The sequence below is a fragment of the Sabethes cyaneus genome, chromosome 2, assembly GCF_943734655.1.
Source record: "Sabethes cyaneus chromosome 2, idSabCyanKW18_F2, whole genome shotgun sequence".
Taxonomy (NCBI): domain Eukaryota; kingdom Metazoa; phylum Arthropoda; class Insecta; order Diptera; family Culicidae; genus Sabethes; species Sabethes cyaneus.
Genome location: NC_071354.1, coordinates 107,859,830 through 107,884,963, shown reverse-complemented (window position 1 = coordinate 107,884,963; position 25,134 = coordinate 107,859,830). Strand labels below are relative to the sequence as shown.

General features: G+C 37.3%; 1 protein-coding gene across 2 annotated transcripts; it reads left to right on the top strand.

Annotated features, from left to right (window-relative positions):
- The first annotated feature begins 1,063 nt into the window (after positions 1-1,063).
- LOC128733669 (kelch-like protein 18) lies at positions 1,064-23,564 on the top strand. Of its 2 annotated transcripts, none has more exons than XM_053827415.1 (15): positions 1,064-1,127; positions 1,199-1,387; positions 1,445-1,575; positions 1,637-1,777; positions 1,881-2,362; positions 2,418-2,580; positions 11,339-11,388; positions 11,455-11,555; positions 11,611-11,682; positions 11,774-11,810; positions 13,049-13,119; positions 13,182-13,254; positions 13,355-13,474; positions 13,531-13,586; positions 16,714-23,564. In XM_053827415.1, exons 2-15 carry the CDS (start codon positions 1,253-1,255, stop codon positions 16,810-16,812), a joined length of 1,731 nt encoding a protein of 576 aa, XP_053683390.1. In that variant the 5' UTR covers positions 1,064-1,127; positions 1,199-1,252; the 3' UTR covers positions 16,813-23,564. The 2 variants fall into 2 exon arrangements, with proteins under 2 accessions (XP_053683390.1, XP_053683391.1); XM_053827416.1 differs by having other exon boundaries at positions 1,097-1,136.
- Positions 23,565-25,134: the final 1,570 nt, after the last annotated feature.

Sequence of the window (25,134 nt, the reverse complement as noted above, 5' to 3'; positions counted from 1 at the left end):
TGGTTTTAGCCGCGGATGAATCTATACTCGGAATGCAGGTAACCACAGTCAGCAAACCTACACTGCAGAGCCACACCAAAAACGTACGTAAAATTCCTGTTAAAATTATAGTAATCTACGATATATATGTATAGACATAACCGATTGTTTGTTATTTGGATTGTGAAATAATGAGAAATCCGTCTAATTTATTTATATATTACCGTTCACATTATGCTTACTTCGAAAGAATCATATGAATCTTTTGCAATAATTGAATGTGGTGCATCTGCAAGTATACTTGAAAGTTTCTCTGCAAGTATACCTGCAGGTGCACCACATTCATTTATTGCAAAAGATTCGTTTGATTCATTCGGAGTAAGTATAACGTGAATGATCATAAAAACTATAAAATTTATAGTTGAGATGACTACGTTCATGGTTATTTCAACAATAGTTAATAACGTCATTTTTACCACGAAATTGTCACGACAACCAACTCGTCCCGTTCATTGCGTGTTTAAGATGACTATTTTCTTGTCAGCAATATCATACAAAACCTGGTCATGATAACAAAACCATTGTCATGATGACAATTGTATAGTTTTAAATTATAGTTGTCCCAACCATACATGGTCATTTTTACCATAAAATTGTCACTGCAACCAGCTAGTTCCGTTTATTTTTTTGTCCAAGATGACTATTTTCTTGTCAGTAAAACTATACAAAAAGTGGTTAAGATAACTAAAGCATTGTAATGATGACAATTTTATGGTATACAGATTATAGTTATGCCTACTATGCGTGGTCAACCGTACCATGCGTCCATTGTTCAAGCTTATAGTCGAAATAACCATGAAAATGTTGTCTAGACCAGTTTTCCCAGTCGGTTGAAAACCACCATACTTTTCTGGTCAAGCTTACCCCTAAAATGGTAGAATTTACCATGAAATTTTTCTGTGTGTACTGAAGACGTCCCGTTCCGTAACGTTGGCGTTGATGTTCGCTGACGATCAGTGTGATTCCAGCTTTATCGATACTATCGATACGTTTGCCATCTCTCTTATAGTTAAAATTCATCAGATGACATTGAAAAGAGAAGAAAACATTCAAGTTTATGGCTTCTTACAGCTGATGTTTTGACTTAAGTATATATTGTATGATTTTTGAAGATAGTGCCTAATCGGCTAACGATTTTGAAGTAATTTACTCATTTCAGTTGCAATTGTTGAAGGTAATAGCACTATTTAGTTTTGAGCTATTTGGAACCAACATGGATGCTGTGTGCGACTTGGAGACGGAGGAAAATTCATATGTGCTCTTTAAGCAAGATAGCATGTTTGCAGAAAGTTTTCCTTTAATGAAGGAAATCCGGAGACAGGGAAAACTTTGCGATGTTACATTGAAGGTTAATAAAATATGCAATATAGTTGTGACAAGCTAGTTTGTATGTAATCAATTTCAGGTGGATAACCATTCCTTTTCCGCACACCGGATTGTTTTAGCTGCAACGATACCGTATTTCTACGCAATGTTTACTCATAACATGGCCGAAAGCAGAATCAAAGAAATCACTATGAAAGAGATTGAACCACAGTTAGTATTATGGCTGTTTAGCACCTCTATATAATCTATACAAGGTAATATATATTTTCAGTGCGCTAGAGGGTCTAATTAATTTCGCGTACAGCGGTGTAATTAAAATTGACAACCAAAATGTTCAAGGATTAATGGTTGGTGCGTCTTTTTTACAGTTGAACAGAGTAAGAGATGCTTGCGCCGATTTTTTAAAAAGCAGGTATGATAAATTAATGATCTAGGGTTCTTTAGTGTTATATTAGTTATCGTAACATGGTTTTAGATGTACCTAATTCTGTAAAAATACATATTTTTGCTTTTAGATTTCATCCGCAAAACGTCCTAGGTATTCGTCATTTCGCAGATACGCTAAGCTGCACCCAACTGATTGTCTCGGCCGATCGATATATACATCAATATTTCTCAAAAGTTGCTTTCTCGGATGAATTTCTTGCTTTGAAATTTGATGAACTAGTCGATATTGTACGACGTGATGAGCTTAATGTACCATCTGAAGAATGCATTTTCGATGCCTGCATGAAATGGGTAAAATACGATACAGAAAATCGCGAAGGATTTTTACCAAACTTATTGGCAAATATAAGATTGCCTCTGCTTTCGCCACAATTTCTAGCAGACAGTGTTGCAACAGAGGAATTGGTTCGAACATCTCATAAGTGTCGCGATTTGCTTGATGAGGCGCGAGATTTTCATCTTATGCCCGAACGAAGGGCATTAGTATCAGCGTCTCGAACAAGACCGCGTTGCTGTGATTATGTAGTTGGACAAATTTATGCTGTTGGAGGTATAATAAAAGAAAAGTGTAAACCTATAAACATTACTAATCTAGCCGGTTTTAGGACTAACTAAAAATGGGGAGTCTGTCAGCACTGTTGAAATTTACGATCCGGTGTCCAAGGAATGGAAAATGGGTGAAGCCATGTCAATGTTGCGTTCTAGAGTAGGTGTGGCAGTTATGGATGGAAAGCTATATGCTTTTGGTGGATTTAATGGAACTGAGCGGTATGTATTACCTCGCATTACGTTTATAACTTATAGTCATTTAGGCTACCTGTCGAAGTTGCAAATTAAAAATGCAGGTCGTTCGAATTTATTTTATGTGAATCGATTTTACTATCGTATTTTCGCATATATTGTTTATTGTTTATTATTTAAAAATTTCATCTAAACTATTTGTAGTCTTAATGAATAAAAATAGTAATAACACTGGAAGAAAACTATCTACGCCGAAGTCGTTTTTTAAAAGCAATACTAGTCAAATTAGAATCGAATAGATCCGCAACAGAGTTGAAGCTGGATGGCATGATGCAAATCGGATCGTGTTCTCCATAGGTGGCATTGCGTTGCGGTATGTGCAGGAAAAGTGGTCTGAGTGATCTAACAGGAATGTACCGTGCAAGCACCAAATTTGACGCGGTTAAGAAATTTTCAATTTTAAACATTAATTACAAAATGACGGTTTGGCCAATAAAGTCAAGGTTTTGCACAGTAATAGTTAGACTAGCAAAGAATATGTAAAAAATAAACAAACAGTAAATATGCATTGAATTCTTTATATTTTGTCAATTTTTTGTGAGACGCTCGGGGTTCCTAAATTGACGCATGAATTTTGCAACGTGCCTTATTTGACGCGAAATGTTCCTTATTTGACGCACTTGAAAAATTAGTATAATTTAACAAAAACGACGATGTATTTTGTATTTTAGATAACTGCGCATTATTTTAAATAGTTACACAAGGTTTTCGTTATTTGTGTGGATATATTTCACCCCAGTTTTTGCGAAAACGTTGGGAGAATTGGGACAGCCCTCAGCCGATATGTTTATATTGCAAACACAACCAGGCTATTCAAAAATCTGGCATAATTTGTGCTTAACAATGAAAATTCTGGAAATGACTTTCCTAAAACAGTTATACATTGTTTTGAATGACAGCTAGGAAAGTATCAAGATTCAGGGTGTCGCAGGAAAAACTAAATTAGCCACTTACCGGAAACTGCAGTAACTGCGGGGTTGGATCGGTCAGACAAACGAAAAAAGTGTCCTAATTTAACCTAAACCAATATTTTTGATTGCCCTACCCGTTTGGGGAACTTGATTTTACGCATAAGCAAAACAAGTCATTTACAGTTTATAGGACCTCCTCTCCAACGCTAAAACCATATGTTTGCCCTGGGAAAGTGTTTTCTGCAGCTTTTTCCGACGAACTGTGGCCTCTGTAACACCTAATGGGACGGTAAACTGTTGAACAAATATCTTTCTTGGTGACTTACGAGGTATTTAGTGTCGGAATAGATGACATACTTTTTATATCTTACTCTGTAAATAATAAGGAACACTAAGAGCCTAATTTGACGCAAAACATTTTTGTCCAGAAATAAGCTAAAAAGCTTTTACAGTTCGAATAACGTATACAATATATTAATAATATTTAAGTTTTAACAGTTTTCGAAGATATTAGAACAAAAAAGCACTTTTACGCGTTAAAAAATATAAAACATAGTTGAGTGTTTCTTTAGCGTTTGTGCTAAGGTAGGAAAAAAATGGCGCATTTGACAAACCACCCTTTCTGTTCATTTTTTTTTACAATTATCAAAAGCTTTTTATGCCCTCCCATGGGTAGGTGGTTTGACGCGTACTTCGGCCAAACGACCTAAAAATTCTTAGTTCCGCATGTAGAATGTTTATAGTTTAAGTTGGGTATATGTGTAGTATGTAGTATTGCATAATTTAGCTTTATGTGTAGCATGTGTCTCGTAAAGCGGAATGGAGCGAAATCGAACGGATTTGATTTTAAATTCAATCCGTTTGGGCCGAAGCACCGGGAGGGCTTAATCGGTTCCCTAGATGAATTGCTGGTATGCACAGAAATTTCTCTAGAAAACTGAAACCAAATCCTACCCACCATTCATGAGATTTTGACTTACTCATGAAAATTAAAATGTATCGCTAGTTAGAACGAACGAGTGTTCAAAAATGATGTGATGTCTTTATTTGCGTAATCGAGACATTTTCTATGAGATTGCCATAGAATTTGTGGCTGTTATGCGATTATGGACAGCACAGCACTGAAAAATATACACACACGTACATGTATACATGTGTATGCATGTATGAGTGTGCATGGGTGTATAGGTACGAATGAATATATGTTTGAGTGTTCTATGATGAGTCGGAAATTCTTCTTATACCTATGCTGCCACATTACAATTATTAATGGGCAGGAAGTTATAGTCAGTAGATGTGTTTCCTGTATCAGTTTCCTATGCTATTACTATTATTACTAATATTGCTATCGTTGCTGTTACTGTCACCTCTATTGTATTGTTTTGGATGTAATTATAATTTTTTTTTTTTTTTTTTTTTTCTTATTTCCCTCCTTTATTAGAATGATTTGCATGTCTTGTGACTAACCGCGTTAACGGTATTCAACTAACAACATAAAATGATCATGTATGACGCTGTTTATCTCCCAAGGGCCTTCCTAATGCTGATGAGCCTCTGTCGGAGAGTCCATCAAGTCGAACGGTGGCAACTCACCGGCGGCCTGCTCCTCTCCATTCTTGCGGCTGTCGTCGCGGTCGGACTTAGTGGATCACTCGAAAAGATTTATAGCCTCGATATATATCTTGTTCTGTCCATTGCCCAATGCTGGCAGACTTCAACTGAAATTCCATTTCTAACTAAATCTTTTTAGAGTCAAAACTTCTTCAAGTAAAAACAGGTATTCGATTCTCTGGCTGATTCAAGCGATAGCGAAGGGCTGTCCTCAATCATTTCCACTTCCTAAAATGGGGTCATAGTACATAATATATGGCCGGGGTATGAGGATTTATTTTTCGATTCAATACCATCCTCACAGAATTATCAACGTTGTTAACATCTTATTAAGTCTTGCTTTAGTGACAGCTTGCACTTAAGACCTAACACGGCATATATACATATCTCCAAGTGAAGTTCTTTTTGATCCACCTCATCCCTTCTTAGTTACAGAATCATTTCAATTGACCACGGTCTGAAGAGCATACCGACAAATCGGTTGACTACCGCTACAAATATGCAATTAATGCCACCGGGAATAATACGAGCGAGTACCAGTCCCCATTACATCGCATCTGCTCTATTTTTCGGAAGTTCAAGTAGTTTTTCGATAGTTCTGAGCGATAATATTGCTCTTGAATAATATTCCGCACAAAATATTCGAAAATTTACGCCATCAGCTACAATACTGCAAAGATGGTAGATAAAGAGGCGGCTGTGGTTTTTAATGAGCATAGGTTGTGGAACAGCGCTGGGTCAATCGTGATGACATGGGTATTTGGGAGATCAGTAGCGTCCAGCCTAGCGAGTAGTTAGTCGGTAGTAGCATAGGTGATGGACAGACATAGAATTCTCGTGATATTACTAACTTGAAAATTGCAATCAACATGTTGACTAAAAAATTCCTCTTTTCTTTTCTTTTCTTTTCTTTTCTTTTCTTTTCTTTTCTTTTCTTTTCTTTTCTGCCTGATCTCTATCGCTTCTTCTCACGGCAACAATAATGTTGCCGTGAGGGGAGGCAAGAGACCAGCCACAGATGACCACACTGGTGACAACGATGGAGAGGACGGCCGGCGTGGAGCCTGCTTCAGGTTTAAGATTGACTACGAACAAGATGAGGAAACAAACAAAGGAAGGAGAAAACAAGATAAGTACAAGCCATCTTATGCTATATTAACCAAGCACACAATTATATCAAGCCAAGTTCTGTCACTCTTCTTCCGCCCATTAATCCATAATCACGAATACATTATGGAGCTAGCGTAATCCGCACGGATTCTTTTAACATTATCACAACCACCTTATCTCAGCCCTGGACAGACTTGGCTCTAACTGCCCCACCTTGTGCTGCAAACAGAAACAGAAACAGAAACAATTATCAAAAGCTTTTTATGGCATGAATGCGTTTCATAAGTGTAAACAAAGTGTCAAAGGTACACTTTTGCGAAATATTAATAGTCAAGATAAGTTATTATAGAAAATTTCTGAAAAGTGCGTCAACTTTGGACCCGCGTCAAGTATGGTGCGTCCACGGTATATATTCAAACACTGCAGTATTTCCGGGGAGTCGATTTCACCGATTAATACTTTTCCTAAGAACAGAGCTTGGGCAACGAATCTTCTTTGTTCAAGTTTTCGCATACCTACCCAGAAGTTGACAGCGATCACTGTAAGTTGGTAGCAACAAACGAATTTTCGTTGCACTAATTCTATTCTACGGACACGGTACGGACACCAAACAACAGAACTGGTTTCGAGTATCGGTCGCACGAAAGAGTGGTGTAACGACTAGAGACACAACGGATCCCGGAACTCATTGGCTATTTTAAAAATGAAACCAAACTGCCAGTTAGCTTTCGTAATGATTTCACTGTAGTGTACTCTAAACGATAGCGCTTCATCTAGAGAAACTTCTAAGTCACGTACCTGCGTGACTCTATAGAGTCATGGTGTGACTGTACATAAAAGGCTTTTTTATCGGATGAAGCAACAATTTTGGATGCTGACGGTCAGAAAATGTTACGAACACCAGTTATTAAAAACGTCAACGAACTGCTGAAGCTCATCGCAATGCAGGCTATTTCGAACAACTTTAAATATTTTTACGTCATCTGCATAGATCTTTCGGTAACCATCCGAAAGCAGCAGCGATATATCATTGATGAACAACATAAAAAGCAATGGTCATAAGTTGCTACCTTGCGGTACTCCTGAGATATTCAGCAGCAGTTTAGCTGAAAGTTGCAATCCGATTTTCACACAAAAAGTGCGGTTCTTCAGGTAAGATCGGAACCATTCCACAAGCGCAGGTAAGATTCCTAGTTTCTTGAGTTTTGCTAACTCGGTCGAAAGCCGCTCTCAGATCTGTGTACACCGAATCGATTTGAGCAGCAGCACTCATGTTCAGCAAGCATGTTGAACACTGCGCTAAGTTAGTGGTTGTTGAACGTTTAGGATAGAACCCGTGAATAGCTTGTCATTCATAATGTTTTCAAAAATCTTCGAGCACGCACAAAGTGATGTGATGCCTCTGTAATTCTGCACATCACGTTTGTCACCTTTTTTCAATACTAGAAACATAACGAAAAGCTTTCAGTTTGTGGGAAATACGCATTGCCGGAGTGATAGATCATAGAGTAAATAGTAGCCATAACGGACGTATGAATACAGCAGCACATCTTTTCAGCACACATGATGGAATTCCATCTTGACCCGTAGAAAAGGAGAATTTCAGCTTATCGATTGCAGTTTCAACGTGACGGTGCGTGAAAAAAAATGATAGGTTAAAATTGATAACATTGCTAGGTATGTTGCGTAGAGTACTGTTATGTACGTTGAAAGTTTTCAACAAAGAGAGTGCATTTTTCAGCTAGCGAACTGCCATGCCTATCACCAAGGATAGCAGCCCCGCTTTTTCATGTTTGGTATTTACAAACGACCAAAACAACTTGGGATTGCGTTTAAGATTGTTCTGCATTCGAATGGTGTGCTGCTTGTAGAGGTATGGGTTATATTTTCGGTAGATGCTGCTTACACGTTTGAAGTGCTGTTTAGAAATTGGACATCGCAGCAGTATTTTCGCAGAGCCGAGAAGCACTGTCTTTTTAACAGCCGGAGATGCTGATTAGTCCAGGGAGGTTTTCGAGCTGGTCTTCGGTAAGGAACAAAACGAGAGATTGCAGACCTAATAGCCGAGTTGAAGTATTCCAAGGTTTCATCTACGGACGGGGAGGACTCCAAAAACTGCCAGTCAATTTAAGAAACGGCAACGATTAGTGACTCAAAATCAGCTCTGCGGAAATTCTAACTCGAAGCGTCTGGGATATTCACAAATTGTGCCGGCTCTGTTAGGCTGACAGAAATCTCAAGCGCTAGTCGAGCGGAAGCAGTGGTTCACTCACTTCAAACACTTCACATCCATAATATTAACAACGCTGCATCCCAGTGTCACGTTATTTGATGAGATAAGCGGTCATCTGAAGAAGGCGGTAGCGTTGGGCTGGCAGGATTAATGAGCCTCCCTGTGACGTTGGTGTTTCACAAATTATGGTCCACCTACTATAGGATTCTGCGCTAGGCCCGAAATCGATGAGTGTCCTAAAGGGACTGGAGAAGTAACCACCATTGGAGTGACCAATGACGAGCCTGAGCCGAGGTTAGCGCGAGGTCCAACCGATGGAGTACTAGCAGGAGCAGCCGCTTGTTGGCAATGGTAATAGAACTTTTGACTTAAGTAAATTTTCCCCTCCACTGTGTGGCTCAGCAAAAGCCCTGCAATATTTTTTAGATGAATCTCTATTGCGTCGTATCTTCGATGGCGTCACTCGATGGCGATAGAAATGATGCCTTTGAGAGCTTTTGATGCAGACGAATCATACAAGCATTACAGGTATACCTCGATAGTACGTACCCTCGTTAGTACGTACCCTCGATAATACGTAAATTTTGCCTCGATAGTACGTACATTTTCCAGCAATACTTTCCAAACTTCATTCCAAACTTCACAAAGTGCAAAATATTTGATTAAAAAATAATAAAAATTAACTGCTATACTAAATCAGTACTACTAAAACATATATTTATTCAATTGTGTATGCAAATTTGCAAATTTCATGCAATATGATCGGTGCTAAGTCAGACCGAACCAAGCGACAAAAATCTAATTTCGAGAAAAACGAAGTCAAAGTTTACTACTGCTCTGTAATTTAAAGCTATCAGTCATTCGAAAGCATTTCATATCTCTGACTATTTGCAACATTTATGTAATCTGATTAGAGTAAAATATACTATTAACACGGGGTACAACACATATCGTTCTCACAAATATAAAAAATATATAAAAATATATTTACCTTTTACCGACAGGTTTCGGGTAACTAATCAATCAACTTAATCATTTTTGCGTTATCCCAGTTGATTTCATGCTGCAAGTTTGCTGTGTGTACTGCCACACTGAAATCGTTGGTTCGCTTATTTCAACTGCCTTTTTGTGCTCTTTTAGTCCAACTTTACGTCGGGTCTGCCCAATAAATACCGTCGGGCAGTCTTTGCATGGTATTTGATAGATTCCGGACATTTCGTTTGCCGGAATCTTATCTTTCGCGTTGCATAGAAGCTCACGTAGTGTGTGTTGCTTTTGTGCACGACGTGAAAACAATGCCTTCTTAGAGCATTTTCGATCGGGTTTGTCGATGGGGGCAAAACGGCATACTGATCCTTTCAATATTGTTTCTCTTTGGTTGAAGTGTGTTAACGTTTTGTTTGTGTTGCTTTCGTTCATGTGTCCGTATAATTTCGTCTACAAATTCCTTAGAGTACCCATTCAGATTGGCAGCATCGTAGATTTTTGTCTTTTCTTCCATAAAATCTATTCTTTCCATGGGAATGCTGACAAGTCGATGTGCCATGGAGTGGAATGCGGCTTGTTTTTGAGCTCCAAAGCGGTTGGAGTCACAAGTGATGTAACGATCTGTCGAAGTGGGGATATATACTAAATTTTAGCGTGTTATCAGTATTTCTTGAAACTAGTAAATCCAAGAACGGTAATTTGTTATCCACCTCTCGCTCTACGGTAAATTTCATCGTAGGGTGTCGGAAATTTAATAGTTCCAGAGTTTGCGGTATGTAGCGCTCTTTCACCATTGCAAAGACTTCATCCATATAACGTTTCCATATTCGCGGGAAAAATTTTTGCTTCTCCAAATCCGCTTACTACGTGAGCTTCTATGCAATGCGAAAGATAAGATTCCGGCAAACGAAATGTCCGGAATCTATCAAATACCATATAAAGACTGCCCGGTGGAATATATTGGGCAGACTCGACGTAAGTTCGACTAAAAGAGCACAAAAAAGCAGTTGAAAATAAGCGAACCAACGATTCCAGTGTGGCAGTACACACAGCAAACTTGCAGCATGAAATCGACTGGGATAACGCAAAAATGGTTAAGGGAATCAGGAAGACTTCACAACTAAATGCACGGGTGTCAATGTTCATCAATGATCAATTGATGAATGAAGGTGAGGCTCGCATCATATCTCCTCTCTTCAAATCAACAGGCTAATATAATTCTCTCTTCAACGCAATCAGTCGATGGGCTAGTTGCCCGAAACGGGTCGCTAAAAGGTAAATATATTTTTTTATGTTTGTAAGAACGATACTTATTGTGCCCCGTCTTAATAGTGTCGTCAGTTCTTACGTTAGCGCAAAAAGTGAAGTAAAGCTTAGTAAGATGTAGTAAGAAAATTTTTAATCATTTGCTCTCATTAACTAATTTTTTGAAATTTTGTGACTTGGTCCGATCTGATTTAACACCGACCATATTAAGCATAATACAACAATGCAACAAAACCTAGCCGAACCTTGTGATTCTATAGTGCGTACACTTCGATAATACGTACGCTAAACGAAGCAAAGGTGTACGCACTATCAAGGCATAACTGTATTGAAAATCTTTACGGACTAAGTTAGGCATAGCATTTTTGTTTTATAGTTTTTAACATCTCTTTGAAGTGATATTCATTTAGGTTCGCCGCACTGATTTTGAAAGAAAAATATTTCAAATTTGGAATAATGAAATAGTACATAAAAAACTTCACTGCCACACTTGCCCCGTTCTACCTTACGCATCAAGATATTAGGTGCTTTAATGCAATCTTCGACAGTATGCTACTAACACTGCCTAATATTTGTTTTGTACGCTAATGAAAAATATTATTTTCAGTCTATCAACTGTCGAAGTGTATGATCCATTGCACAAAAAATGGAGTCAAGGTAGGTTTTATTGCTGGTGTACGACTAGGTTTTTCTCTCTTAAACAGCATTATTTGTTTTTATAAGGAAAAGCAATGCGTTGCAAACGAAGTGCGGTGGGTGTGGCTGCCCTGGATGATTTAGTGTATGTATGTGGAGGTTACGATGGTGTAACAAGCTTAAGCACGGTAAAACTGATTCCTGACGAGAAACAATTAAATAATAAATTATTGATTTATTCAGGTTGAGTGTTATTCACCAAAGACAGATTCCTGGACGACAGTCGCACCTATGATGAAATACAGATCAGCAGGAAAGTTTTTGCATTTTTGCTAAGCATTTTGTGCTTACCTAGTATATAGCAAAAGAATAATAATTTATTTTTCATTATTTTTTATTTTCAGGAGGAGTAGCTCCACTGAGTGGTTATGTGTATGCATTGGGTAAGTTAGTGTAATCATACAAGTTTATGTATTAATGTACATGCATTAGGTGAGCTAAGGATTACAAACTATTACAGGTGTTGACCACCAACCAAGTTTTTAATCAGATTGTGAAAAAGTTTGTTATCTGAACGATCTAGTAATATTTGGATTAGTAGTCTGGATCTAGTAAGTTTGGATTTCTAATAAATCTTCTTAATTGAATTTGTAATCCGGCTTAAAATGTACCTAATAAACCTGAATAAGGATAGAGGGGTCCTCATTTAGCATTAAATCATTTAGCATAATGCTGTTTGGTATAACGCTATCTATAATCTATTTGTATCATCATCTATACTCCTAAGTGAGTCTAACTATTTATAAATAGGTTGGATTTAGCTAAAACTTGGTTAAAACTATTCAAAATGCCCTTAAGGTGTACCTACAAACTCAAGTGTTGAATAGAAAATTTGACCAATTTTGACTACTGGCTAACAATACTTGGATTATACTCCGTAACAAACAACGCACATTTAAGTACCTCCTGCCAAATTTTTGTTTGAAAAACTACTCAGAATTTAAATTTGCAGACTTTAAGGGCATTTTGAGTAGTTTTAACAAAGCTTACAGGTAGACACAATTAAAAATTCGTTAGGAGGTTTATTCGTTTCATTAGGTTTACGTTATTTTTCCTTAGTCATCCCATGAGTTAGGATAGCAAATAAGAAATTTGGCATTTGGCATAGGCATAGTCTAGTTTTTCAGTGGGTCAAATTGTCCCTAATTTTTTTTTCGAGATTTTCTGCTATAAATATCTACTATGCTCTGATTTTATATTTCAAAAATAAGTATCAAGCTATAACTTTAGACATAAAAAATATGAAAAATAACCAAGTGTAACATCGGATAAGTATGCTTCCATTGGGAGCAAAAATTGTCTTTTATCCATTGTTGAGATTCTACTAAATTTGTCAAAAATAAATGTTTTGCTTAAGGACTTATTAAAATGTCTTTAAGGCTAGACCCTTCTACTATCGACAGTCTTCACAGCCACAGGACAGGACAATTATGTGACCTAGAGTAATGATCTACTGACTCTAGCAGCACCGCTTAGGGGCTTATATTATAAACTTTTGCAGAAAACGCCATAGATTTTTTTTTTAATTTTTGGATTTTCAAGAAATCATTGAAAATTATGTATCAAGAAGTCACTAGCAGATATCAATTGGCTACTTTGTTTTCATGCACTTCTGTTTTAGGTGGTCACGATGGTCTTTCTATTTTTGATTCCGTAGAACGATACGACGTAACAACAAACACGTGGACAAAGGTACGTTAATAGCCAATTCTATTCCTGTGTGATATATGCATTTATAAAACTAATTTTTGTAGGTCCGTTCAATGCTGAATCGGAGATGTAGACTAGGCGTAGCTACATTAGGTGGAAAATTATACGCGTGTGGTGGTAATAAAACGATTCCATCTTTACCGTCACCGTCTTTATTATTTTGTATATAATTGAAATTTATATACTTAAATTTGACATACTTTACTCATCCGTTTAGGCTACGACGGAAGTTGTTTCCTTAGATCTGTCGAGGTTTATACACCAGAAAAGGACCAGTGGCAGCTTATAGCACCAATGAATGTTAAGAGAAGCAGAGTGGCTCTAGCTGCGAATATGGGTGAGTTACTTTATACTAACATGTTATATTTTCATTCAAAATGTCATATATTGCAGGTAAATTGTGGGCTATTGGTGGTTACGATGGCGAATCCAATCTGTCTACAGTAGAGGTACGTACCTACCATAAGATGTCGTCTTTATTGCATACTAGCTCACCTGACAAACTTTGTACTGGCACAAATTAAACTGAATGTTTTATAACGGTAGTCTATACAATAGACGAAGGGGAATGCTAGAAAAAGAATGTAATTAAATCAAATGTGCTTTACAGTATTCTCAGAGTGAAATAGGACGTGAGCGGAAAATTAGAAAAGGGAAGATCATCAAAGCAACACTTATTAGGTTCCCAGTTCGTCCTCTTACTAAGCTAAGGGATCCGCTATTTAAAGCAGCTTTAACCTGAATTAGCCCAATGATGCCATACGGCATGACTTAACAAATGTTATACTTCGTGCTATAAAATAAAAAGAAATCGGTATGCGCATCACTTAGTAACATTATTTTGAAGGCCAATAGATACAGTTCGACAGGAAATATTAAATGAAGTATTTGAGCTTTCTATGTTGATGCAACAGCATGTCAAAGTTGAAAGTTTGACTGATTTTGCGGGGTAATTCTGAGCTGATTCGGGTTCAATGCGAGCCAATTTTAATCAGATTTGAACTATTCTCTTAGGCTGCGGCTTAGGCTCATTATTTGCCGGCATTGCGTAACCCTTGAATTATAAGATAGTGCTAAAAGGCTAAAATCTTTATAACCTTTAAGCATTCGACCTCTATCTGACAGGCGGCGTCCAAGGGAAAGTGGGGTATAATTAGCCCCTATTATAAGTTAGTTAGTTAGTTAGTTAGTGGTAAGAGGAAATAGAAGAACTACCGTTCTTCTTTGGGAAGATTGATATTACTTTTTGAGAAAAGTCAAGTCAGTGCTTAAAACCATAATTTTACTCATCCATTTCTTAAATTATTTATTGTGGCATGCAGCAATTTTACGAGTCCAACGCAAACCTATATTTGAGAAATAAGAAGAATAAGCTTGTGAAACAAGGAGGGATACAGAGATCAGGCAATGACGAAAAATTGGTAATTCAAATTACTAAATAGCAAACGTGTGTGGGATACGCAGAAAAAAACCACGCTAATAATATTCGCGTGGGAGTCTAAATAGGTGGATTCTCCGCAATATAAAAGAGATATTTTTTTATAATTTCTAAAAAATTTAAGCTATTCTCGACAAACAATTTTTTATTATAATCATTCTTCAAACATTTTTTCAGATTTTTCACACATTGCACTATGAGTAAAAACGAGCAAAAAACGAACACAATTAAGATACGGTCTGCAGGCTGCAGGCCGAAAGATGTATAAAAAATAAAGATGTTTTACAGTAAATTTCCCGAAGAATCGCGTGGTGTCCACCCCTTTTTTGTTTGTTTATTTATTTGTTTAATTGTTTATTTGAGAAGGGAACATCCCGATGGAATGGAACAGTTAGGTATAACGTTCCTTTAGGCACAAAACCTCATATCTTCTAGTACCAACAGATTTACACCAAATGATACATTTTTTAGCTTAAAACAAGGTAAGGAGCACATAGTTTTCTTAATAAATAACTTACAAGAACTAGATGTATACAATAAATAGGAGCTTAGGACTAACACGTTACTATTGATATTATAAAGGACAAACTAAATTTGTTTTAGAGCCCAACGAAAACGGGTTTTTAGAACGGTTCAAGATACATTAAAATCAAAAGCATAATATTTATTAAAAACGCGACACATGCTACTGAGAGGCTCATTACTACCATAGTTAGAACGTGAGACGGGAAGGTAAAAAAGGCATGGTACGAAGATTTCAATGGCGAATATTTATGTTTAGGAGTTGTAGAATATCGGAACAACCAACGAACGACGTTAAGATGTCGGAGATAAAGGTAGCTTTGGTAACATCGCGCCGTAGTGTCAACGTATCAAGCCCGATAAGATTGCATTGATTTTGGTAAATTGGGAAGTTTAATGGATTATTCCAAGGTAGGAGCCGTAAAGCGAAACTCACAAATTTGCGTTGGATTGCCTCAATCCGTTGAACACTGTTCTGATAGTACGGTGCCCACACATTCGAGGCATATTCTTATACAGAGCGCACTAAGGAACAGTACATAGTTTTCAAAAATTGTCTGTCAGACATATTCTTAATTACGGAAAAGAGTATAAAATCGTCGCCATATGATAATTTCATGTATTTAAGAGTAGGATGGATATCATTGAGGTACAGCAGAAAAGTATATGGGCCTAGATGGCTGCCTTGAGGTACGCCAGATTTGACCGAAAAGAGCAAAGAGACAGTATTTCCAATTTTGGTTGACATAGTTCGACCGGTAAGGTAGGATTCAAAACATTTCAGGATATTGCCGCATAATCCAAGCCTCTGAAGTTTCGAGATAGCGATTTGATGATTTATTTTTATTGCGATGTGCCCCAATTTGCTCATTTCCCCCTATTTTTTAATATTTTTTACCCTTTTTGGAATATATCAAGCAACGTTTTGAGATAACAAAACTTAAAAACCTAATAATTTTGTGTAAAGGAGTCCGCAGAATCGAATTATGTTTATTTCATTTAGTTTAGAGCACATTAATTTTTTGGTTGAGTTCCCATTTGAGTTCCGGTTTGATAACGGTAGGTCAATCAAAAAAATTAATGTGCTCTAAACTAAATGGGATAAACTCTAATTGAATATGCGGAGTTCTTTACACAAAATTATTAGGTTTCTAAGTTTTGTTTTCTCATAGCTTTGCTTGGTATACAGTGGACCCACGTTCGTTTGAACGATTGCTCATGCAAACTAACGGGGCTCAAATCAAACCAGCGGGGTTCAAATTAAGAAGTGTTCAGATTAAAAATGGTCAAACGAACGGGGGTTCACGGTAGTCCAAAAAGGGTACACAAATGTTAAAAAATAGGGAAAAATGAGCAAAATGGGGTATTTCCCGATGACAAACAGAAAAGGGTGGACACCACGCGTTTCTCTGGAAAATTTTACATAAGATCATCTTTATTTCATCCGCCTGCAGGTCGTATCTTGCGTCCGTTTTTTTGTTCGGTTTTGCCTATAGTGCATTGTTACAATTTAGATAAATAGAATTAACGTTCAAAATACGTTTACACAGAAAAATCATTAAGATTTTTATTTTATATATTCGAAAGCTAATAAATCAAAATGGTTATTTTTTCAGGTTTATGACCCCAAAACTGATACATGGACATTTGTGGCCCCAATGCGGCACCATGGCGGAGGCGTCGGTGCCGGTGTCATACCAAATGTTATAAAATAAGATCTTATACAGTATTTAAGTATGGACAGCCAAATCGTTTGTTTTGTTGCTATTTGTTGACGTATTTTTCTTTATTTTAAAAACATGGTGCAATAGCTGCGCATTCTTTGTGTTACGCTGGAATGGTACATTATTCCTTTTTGTTTTGCTTAACAAGGAATGGTAATTGTTAAAACAATGCTTTTCTTTTACGCTTTTTAAATAATCTTGCGTGTACCAATCAACCCAATTATGAAAGCTATGCAAAAATGTAAGTCGCAGTGTGCGTATGCGTGTCTACGGATAAAACACAGGATAAACTACAGAACATTGTATGACGACGTCAAATTACACTAGTGAATGGTTTATTTACATGAATTTATCACATTCAGTGGGTTTAATTTGAGTTTACGTGAAAGGTTCTAGTGTCGAATGCTATTTATTTATTTATTTGCTTTTTTTAAATGGGGCTTTTACGTGTCGAATGCTTTAAAATGCATATTAAGCACCTTTTCTTCCAGAAAAGCTAAACAATTTGGACAATTATCTTCCGGGTGAAAATAGAAATCTTATTTCAAATTTTAACATCATGCAAGCAAACCACCCACGACTAGGCCGTCCCGTGCAACGCAAGACCAACAATTGAAAAAAAGAGTATACAAACCGAGTGAGGGATATTCTTAGCCGAACCTGCCAGCATAGGAAAATGAACTCTCACTTGGCTCAGAAAACCTGCCTGATACTACCTTACGAAATCTCTTGCTGTTGGGGATAGACGACGAAACAATTGCAGGGAAGAGGAGAGTGAGAGAGCACCTCGAAGATGCCGTTGATCAGCGGTAATTACTGCAATCGTGCCTATCGCATATTCTCGCTTGTTGCAATGCTTAGATAGTTTTTCGAAGGTGTTTTTTTCTTCTCTCCATTGCTTGCAGGCGTTCATCGTTAAACTAGACATTTTGTGCATTAGGGGTTTCTTCATCTAGCACCGCGGTTGTGACCTTATTGACGATAGAGCGTATCTATCCTCGAGGGTCGAAAGATCTAGCTCCACAGAGGAAGGTAGAACTTCATCTAGTAGGTGCGTGTAGTTCTTGGTAACTGGCGGGTTATATAATTGCCAAATGTCTAACCGAGGAGGTAGAGCCGGCAAACCTGTGCGGTCGCATAGAGCTTCGGAGGGGCCTCGCGCTTTGTGATGACTAAACAAAAATGTTAAACAAATTCTAGTGGACAAGCCCTGTCTGTATACAACACAATTGTCTGTTCCAAAATATTAGCATGATTTCCATTGTTTCCATTTCTCTTTTAACTAAATGCAGATTGTAAATTGTTAAGAAAAAATGATGAAATCAGTCCTCGCTACTTTAAAATGAGTCGTTACATAACGTGCCAAACGACTCGGCTCAGTTTGCACGCCGTTTGTTTACGGAAGTTTCAATCAAATGTGTACTTAACACAATGAAATCTCTGGGTCCGGATGGTATTCTACCCATGTTTTTACAGAAAATGGACGACGTTTTAATGTCCGAGCTCATCAACCTTTTTAGAGCCAATTTCGCGTTGGGACCTATCCCAGAGAATTGGCGGAAAGTAGAGGTTGTGTTCATAAGCATAAGCATAAGCTTGGAATACCGCTCGTATGCTGCTACTCCGTTATTGACCAGGACCAATGAAAAGTGCAAAATGATGCCTGCAAAAGCATACTTGGAACAGCACGCTATTCCTCATCGTGCATCCTTATCAGGTCCCTGCATGCTGATCAATACCAACGGTGACCACATCCGAATGCGGGTCCTGGTGAGATGGGAAGGAATGTTAGTCCAATATCTGTTGCTATTAAAGAACAGGGAATCCTCTGCATCTTCACAAGTATTTCGGGAAAGTAATTGTTGTTAGTAGATGGGGGAGCTAGATGGATAAAGTAAGTATGCAAGCTCCAGTTACATGCAACTAAGCTGGATTTTCGATAGGTTTCTTATATAGCCGGTAATTACGAAAATCACGAAAATTAAGATATAAAACATATCCTTTTTTATTATAAATCTAATATAATGGTAATGCTACTCATAAACAACCATAATTTGTTAATATCGAAAACTACTATGCACCTGCGAGATTTACGGCTCGAAAACCGTCTGGCAATTTATTATACCTGAAAACAAAAGCAGGCATAATGAAACGAGCCAATATAGTCCCTAAGTTGGTAAGCATTTCCTCTCACCAACGCTAATATGCAGAGGAATAGCGCCCTACACGCTCGGAAAGTAGAGGTTGTGTTCATACTTAAGAAAGATATAAAAGAGAAAACCATGCATAAGACTTTCCGACCAATAAGTCTGACATCAACGCTTAAGTTGATAGAAAAAATCACAAATCACAGGAAACCGCACTGCACTGTGTAGTAACGTTAACTGAGAAATCACTCAAATATCAGGAAACGGAACTTTGTGCTTTCCTTGATATTGAAGGAGCTTTCGATTCCACGTACTTCGTAAAAGTTATTATGACTCTCTTTCAAAACAGAATCGGACACACTTCAATAAGCTAGATTTAAGCAATGCTTTCGAGCAGAGCAATCACAGCATCATTGGGAAATGCATCGTTCACGATTTCGTTGATTGAAGAATGTCCACAAGTTCTCCCCCTTGCTTTGGACACTGGTGGCTGACGCACTCCTTCACTAGATACCGCAGCTTGGTTATGAGACTATTGGGACTTATAGGCCGTCAACGTAGAACTTATTATCAGAGAAGTTTGACGCAGTTTGAAGTTGTTTATCAGGATCTCAAAACACCACTGTGTTATGATGCTTACAACACGAGCTTAATATCACAAAAACAATCGTTAGCATTCACTAGGTGAAGAAAACGTAGTTTTCCCCTATACTGATTGGTGTCAGGTTTAATTCCTCGGAATAATTCTGGATAAAAAACTTAACTGGAGATTATGCTGTTAAGACAGCATCCCGTTGGAATCAAATACAGGATTGTAGACTAAACGCTTAAACAGTTTATCTACCCAAATTCTACAGTAGCTAAAAAACTCAACTTCGTAGTGAACTACGCACAATCACGGGACTCCTAACTGGACTCAGCACCGCTCTTATTTAAAGAATATCGGATGATACTCAAACCTGCCGCTTTTATAACTCTGAACTTGAAAGTTCAGCGCATCTACTCTGCAATTAAGGTGTCGTTGCTTTATCTAGGCATAACTTCTCCGGAACAGTCCCGGCGTAGTGGTCAGCATTCACGCCTCTCACGCCGAGGACCCGGGTTCAAATGCCAACCCCGCAGAAGTCACGAATGACATAAGCTGTTAAAGTGACTATAATCTAACAAAAAAACTATGCACAGGAGGCTTTGTGGATACCTTTGCGGAAAAAAGTGCTTCTGATCACCAGATCTAGGAAAGCTGCAAAGTTGATGCATCGTTGGCCGTTCTCGCTCGTGTCGGTGTGCAGGCTGTGGGGTCCAATTACCGGTCTATACACTGCAGTCACTTTTTACGCGAGGGACAGTTTTCAAGTTTTCTATGAAATCGCATAAAAAGCAACTCTTTTGCACTCCTGGCTTCTTATGAAAAATTATTTACGTTTAGAACTTATTTAATTATTTATTTCTTTTTAAATTGATATATGATTGCTTTTTAACGGAACGTGATTAGAATCAAATCGATATTTTTTGGATGCATGTAAAAAAACGAATATATGTATCACCCTAATAAGCGGATATACGATCATCCTAAAGATCTAAAAAGATGGCCTATATTTTATAACTTCCCTAAAGACACTTGCAATAATGTTGCAATTATATAATGGCTCCGCTTGTTGACCCTTTTCATATGCTACTTCTTTGGAGTTTTAGTATTATTATTTAAATAATTGTTCCTAGAAAAGGACATGTATCACTCTCGCGTAAATGGCACAATTCTTGTCAAGCAAAACTTATACCGTGTAAGTATACCCTATAAGTTATACGAAGTAGTTGAACCAGTGCTTTTATTATTTTTGTCGTATTAACATATATAATTATTCACTAAAGTTTTTATGAGCGTCTTAGCGGAATACGAACATTAAATGAAGGAAAACTTTCCGATTGTATACATGTTTGTGGTTGGTCATTTGAATGTGTGTGGGCCGCGTGTTGATAGGGCAAATTTTTATATTATTTACTATTGTAGACGTATCTTAATTGATGTTATTTTAAAAGTAAGTATATATTAGGGCATTAGTCGGATAAAAGATATAAAAATGTTACGAAAATTTGCAATAATTTAGAAAACTTTGCTAATGGTTGTCAGGATTAGATTTATATACTGATATACCCTTTGACTAATTTGTATGTTCTGACGTTACTATTAAATCATATTCCACATATAGGGGACAGGAATCAACAGTGAGACAATGGGAATAACTTCGCCATAAAGCATTCCAGATTTATGATACTTTTCTGGAAATTTGAGAACAAATCTTATGTTTTTAGTATATTTTCCAACACATTTTTAGAAGGATCAAAGTAGTTTTTATTGCAGTAATTTTCATGTAATTTTTAATAACAAAATGCATATCAAATCCAAATTAAATCTCCTGCATGGCATCACATAGTAGGTAATAAGATTCAATATTAAAAAAATAAAACAATCGAATAATGATTATCGATATTTCACTATTTTTCCTAAAACATTCCTTTTGGAAACAATGAGACAAACTGACGTGGGTAACATTGAGACAGTGCTCTCGCCATACTATTTTTTGTGCTGAATTGCAAATTAATCCATTGTGAATTTGTGATTGACTGTAAATGGGGTTTTGAGTGTAAGTTTAAAGTCAAATGACCATCGTTTGGTCTTTTATATGTACAAATAATCGAAAGTTTCGACCATACCCAACAATAATGTATTGTATCCTTGATAGACACACTAAATTACACGACCTTGAAATTGTTCTTTATAACCTAAAAATATGGTTTAACCCATTAAGCCCCACACTTTTCCCAGCAGAGATAGAAAGTTGAAACTTTCAGGAAAATTCTCTTTTAGGTCAACTAAGAAAAAGCCGCTGACATGTATTTTTAATTTTGACCCTGTGTCCCGGAACGCTACGTTGCGAAAACGCAACGCTGGGCGTTAAGGGTATACCATTTTTGCATACCTTCATTATTGTGCATATAAATACTTCATACTTTTTTACCGTTAAATCAAATTTGGGAGTTTTTTTTTGTGATTTTGAGTATTAATAAACATTAAATGAACGACTTAGAGTATTACATGTTATGTTTTATGATAGATATCGAAACATTTGGGTTGGAGGCCATCTTTGCACTCGTCGCATAGTATGCAGTTTGAATGCTAAATGCATGTCATCGCAGATGATTAAATGCCTACCAACACGTTCCGGAAAGGTTGTAACATTAAATTTGGGTCCATGAAACTGTCGTTGCCATCACTCAATTCCTGCAGATATTCCGGAGGCAAAGGTACTTTAACAATTTTATTACGCTCTTATCACAACGGCTTCTCCATCTGCCATCAGTGTTTGAAGCTGCGAATTCTATGTTATGTAAACTTTTATAATGTTTCCGGGATATTTTAAATAAGCGAAAGATAAGATTTATATTCATTTGTTTACTAAAAAGCAACGACATCAAATGAAGCACCGCAGCGAACGAACGAAAACAAATGTTCCCGTTGCAAATTTTGAATAACGTTACTTCCTAGCGTTGCGTTTTCGCAACGCAAAACTTTAAACCTATCTTAAAATTACAAAAATAATCAAAATTATGAAACAAAGTTTTTTTTTGGTAAGCAACCGATTCTAACTAACACTGATTGATAGATCAGGTGTTAATAGAGGTAAAATCGAATTTTATGAGCATTTTTCCTTAACTGTCTGAAAAATAGCAAAACCTGTTGTTTTGTCACAGCTGTAATTATGTTACATGTAACATCTGACCTTTGATCAAAAACAGGTCGATTAGTATTTTTTCCAATCTTTATTTCTCAGGGTCCAAGTTGATACCTTCAACCGGGCCGTCTCTAGAAACGAATGAAAGTGCGTTGCGTTTTCGCAACGCTGGGAGGAAATGGGTTAAATTGAGTTAAAACGGGTGTCTCACTTACTCATTATCTCACTCTTCCCACCTATTGGCCAACAGTGAGACAAAATGGCTATTTCTCATTTGTGGTTATAACCTTATAACTAGTTTAACAGGGACAATGGCTTGCTTCTGGCGCTGGTGTACATTAAATCGTGCATATAAACTAGCGCCAGAAGCAAGTGGTTTTTACTCAAAACTAGCTATCTTCAATGATCCATTGAAGAGCTCGTTGGTAGCTATTATCAATTTTGTTTTTTAAATTTTTGGAAAAAAGTGTCTCACTGTAGAGATCTCTCCCCTACTGAAGTTTCTATTTTACTGCAGAAAATTTGAAGTATTTATTACTAGACCGGACTTTAATACATGTGTGAAAACCTTTCAGCTTATCAATAGTTCAATAGCACATTTCTTCATAATTCGAAATTTCGTATTTTCGAATTCAATTCTTACCATTTTTCCCACTATTTATGTATACCCGGTGTATTTTTATTATTCTAGTCTCTAAATGTTCAATGAAATATAAACTTGGATTAGACGCGGCATTTAATGTGATAAAGATTTTTGAATCATGTCCAATATGTTTAACTACGAATTTAGATGTAACTTCGATTGTTGTATTAAAGCTTATTAATATTAAAATTATATTTTCGAAATGTATCTACTTATTAACTATAGAACTAATAACAAAGAACGTTTGTCTCATTCAAAACATTGTTAATCCTACCAAGCAGTTGAAAATTCAGCTAAATTTTATTTTGTCAAGCTAGATATTATAAAAATTTTGAAATGACTTACGAAGCAAAATTTTTATATGCAGGACATCGCCTAATAAATACATGTGTTGTTGCTTGAAATATATTTTTATTAATACGAGTGGACCAACCAGGTGTGATAGCATTTTCGAAATAACTTATTTTTTATCATTTCAGCACCAACCGAAAAAATTCATGTAGTTTCTAAGGAAAGGGTTTTAGGGTTTCAGGTTTTTTTTAAATTCCGCATAATGATGTTTACAAATAAAAATCACAAATTCGTTTTGCTAGTTAGCATTACCAAAAGAAAACTTGGGAATAAAGGGCTTCCCAGTTAGTTTCGAAGCAAGATACTCGTCTAACAAGCCAGTCGTATGTTCAAATCTCGGATGGTCGAATGGTTGAATAATGCGCTCCAGAACCACCACGAAGTTCCACAGCCTCTTATTCAGCAACTCCTATCTCTTCCTCCTCGTGGTACTATCCGGAATACGTTCCTTCGCGGAAATCGGACAACCGGTGGAAACTAGGACAGCGAATGCGGCACTCATGCGAAGGCTGGGTGTAAACTCTCCGCCTGCAGGATGGTTCTTGTAGAAGGTATAACTACTGGGAACCAAAGCAGAGGGTCTAAAGCCCCTAAAGGAGATGGCTTTAATAGCTGTTATCCATGGCTATTATGTAAAAGCTTGAATGGATAAACCCCTAATCCAAGGTGTGACGCGACCTGTGCCGAGAGATGAATGGTGGAGGGGGTTCTATAAATTCTCTCGCCGCAACGGAGCCTGTGGAGTACCAGAGCGCCTTCCACAGTAATCTGCCCTTGTTGCATCAAGCCGGTCACTGATGTTGTGGACGATTTCTTACCGTGCATGCTCCCTCTGCCGAAAAAAAAACAAAGACACGAAAGAGGTGGAGGGGAGAACAGGAGCATAGGGTAGGAACATCTAGCCCTGTTCCTCGTCTATCCTCAATACGCCCGGAGGGCCGAGTCACATATACCAATCGATAAGGTTCGACGAATTGAGCAATGTCTGTGTGTGTATGTGTGTATGGGACGCTTGACTTTAGTCGTCTGTTTCTCGGAGATGGCTGAACCGATTCATTTGATATTACGCTTATTTGAAAGGTGTTATCACCTTGTCAAAAGGCAAAAGCGGGAAAAGCGGCAACGTTACAATTTAGATAATTAATTTTCACACGTCAAAAAAAAGTTCGAATCTCGGCTGGTAGAAGCTGTTGGTTGGAGTCAATAGGATCGTAGCAACTGGCCCTGCAATTGTCCTGTACTCTAACAGCTGGCTGCGAAGTCTGTAGTATAAAAACAGAAGGTCAAGTTTCGATAACGGAATGTAGCACCTAGGCTTTGCTTTGCTACTACCCATAAACGCATAACAGTCCCATGTGATTTTTCGCCACTTTTGAAGTAAGCCTGGGAATCATCTTTAAATTGTTCGTTCTTTAACAGTAATGTTATGTTTGTTCCCAAA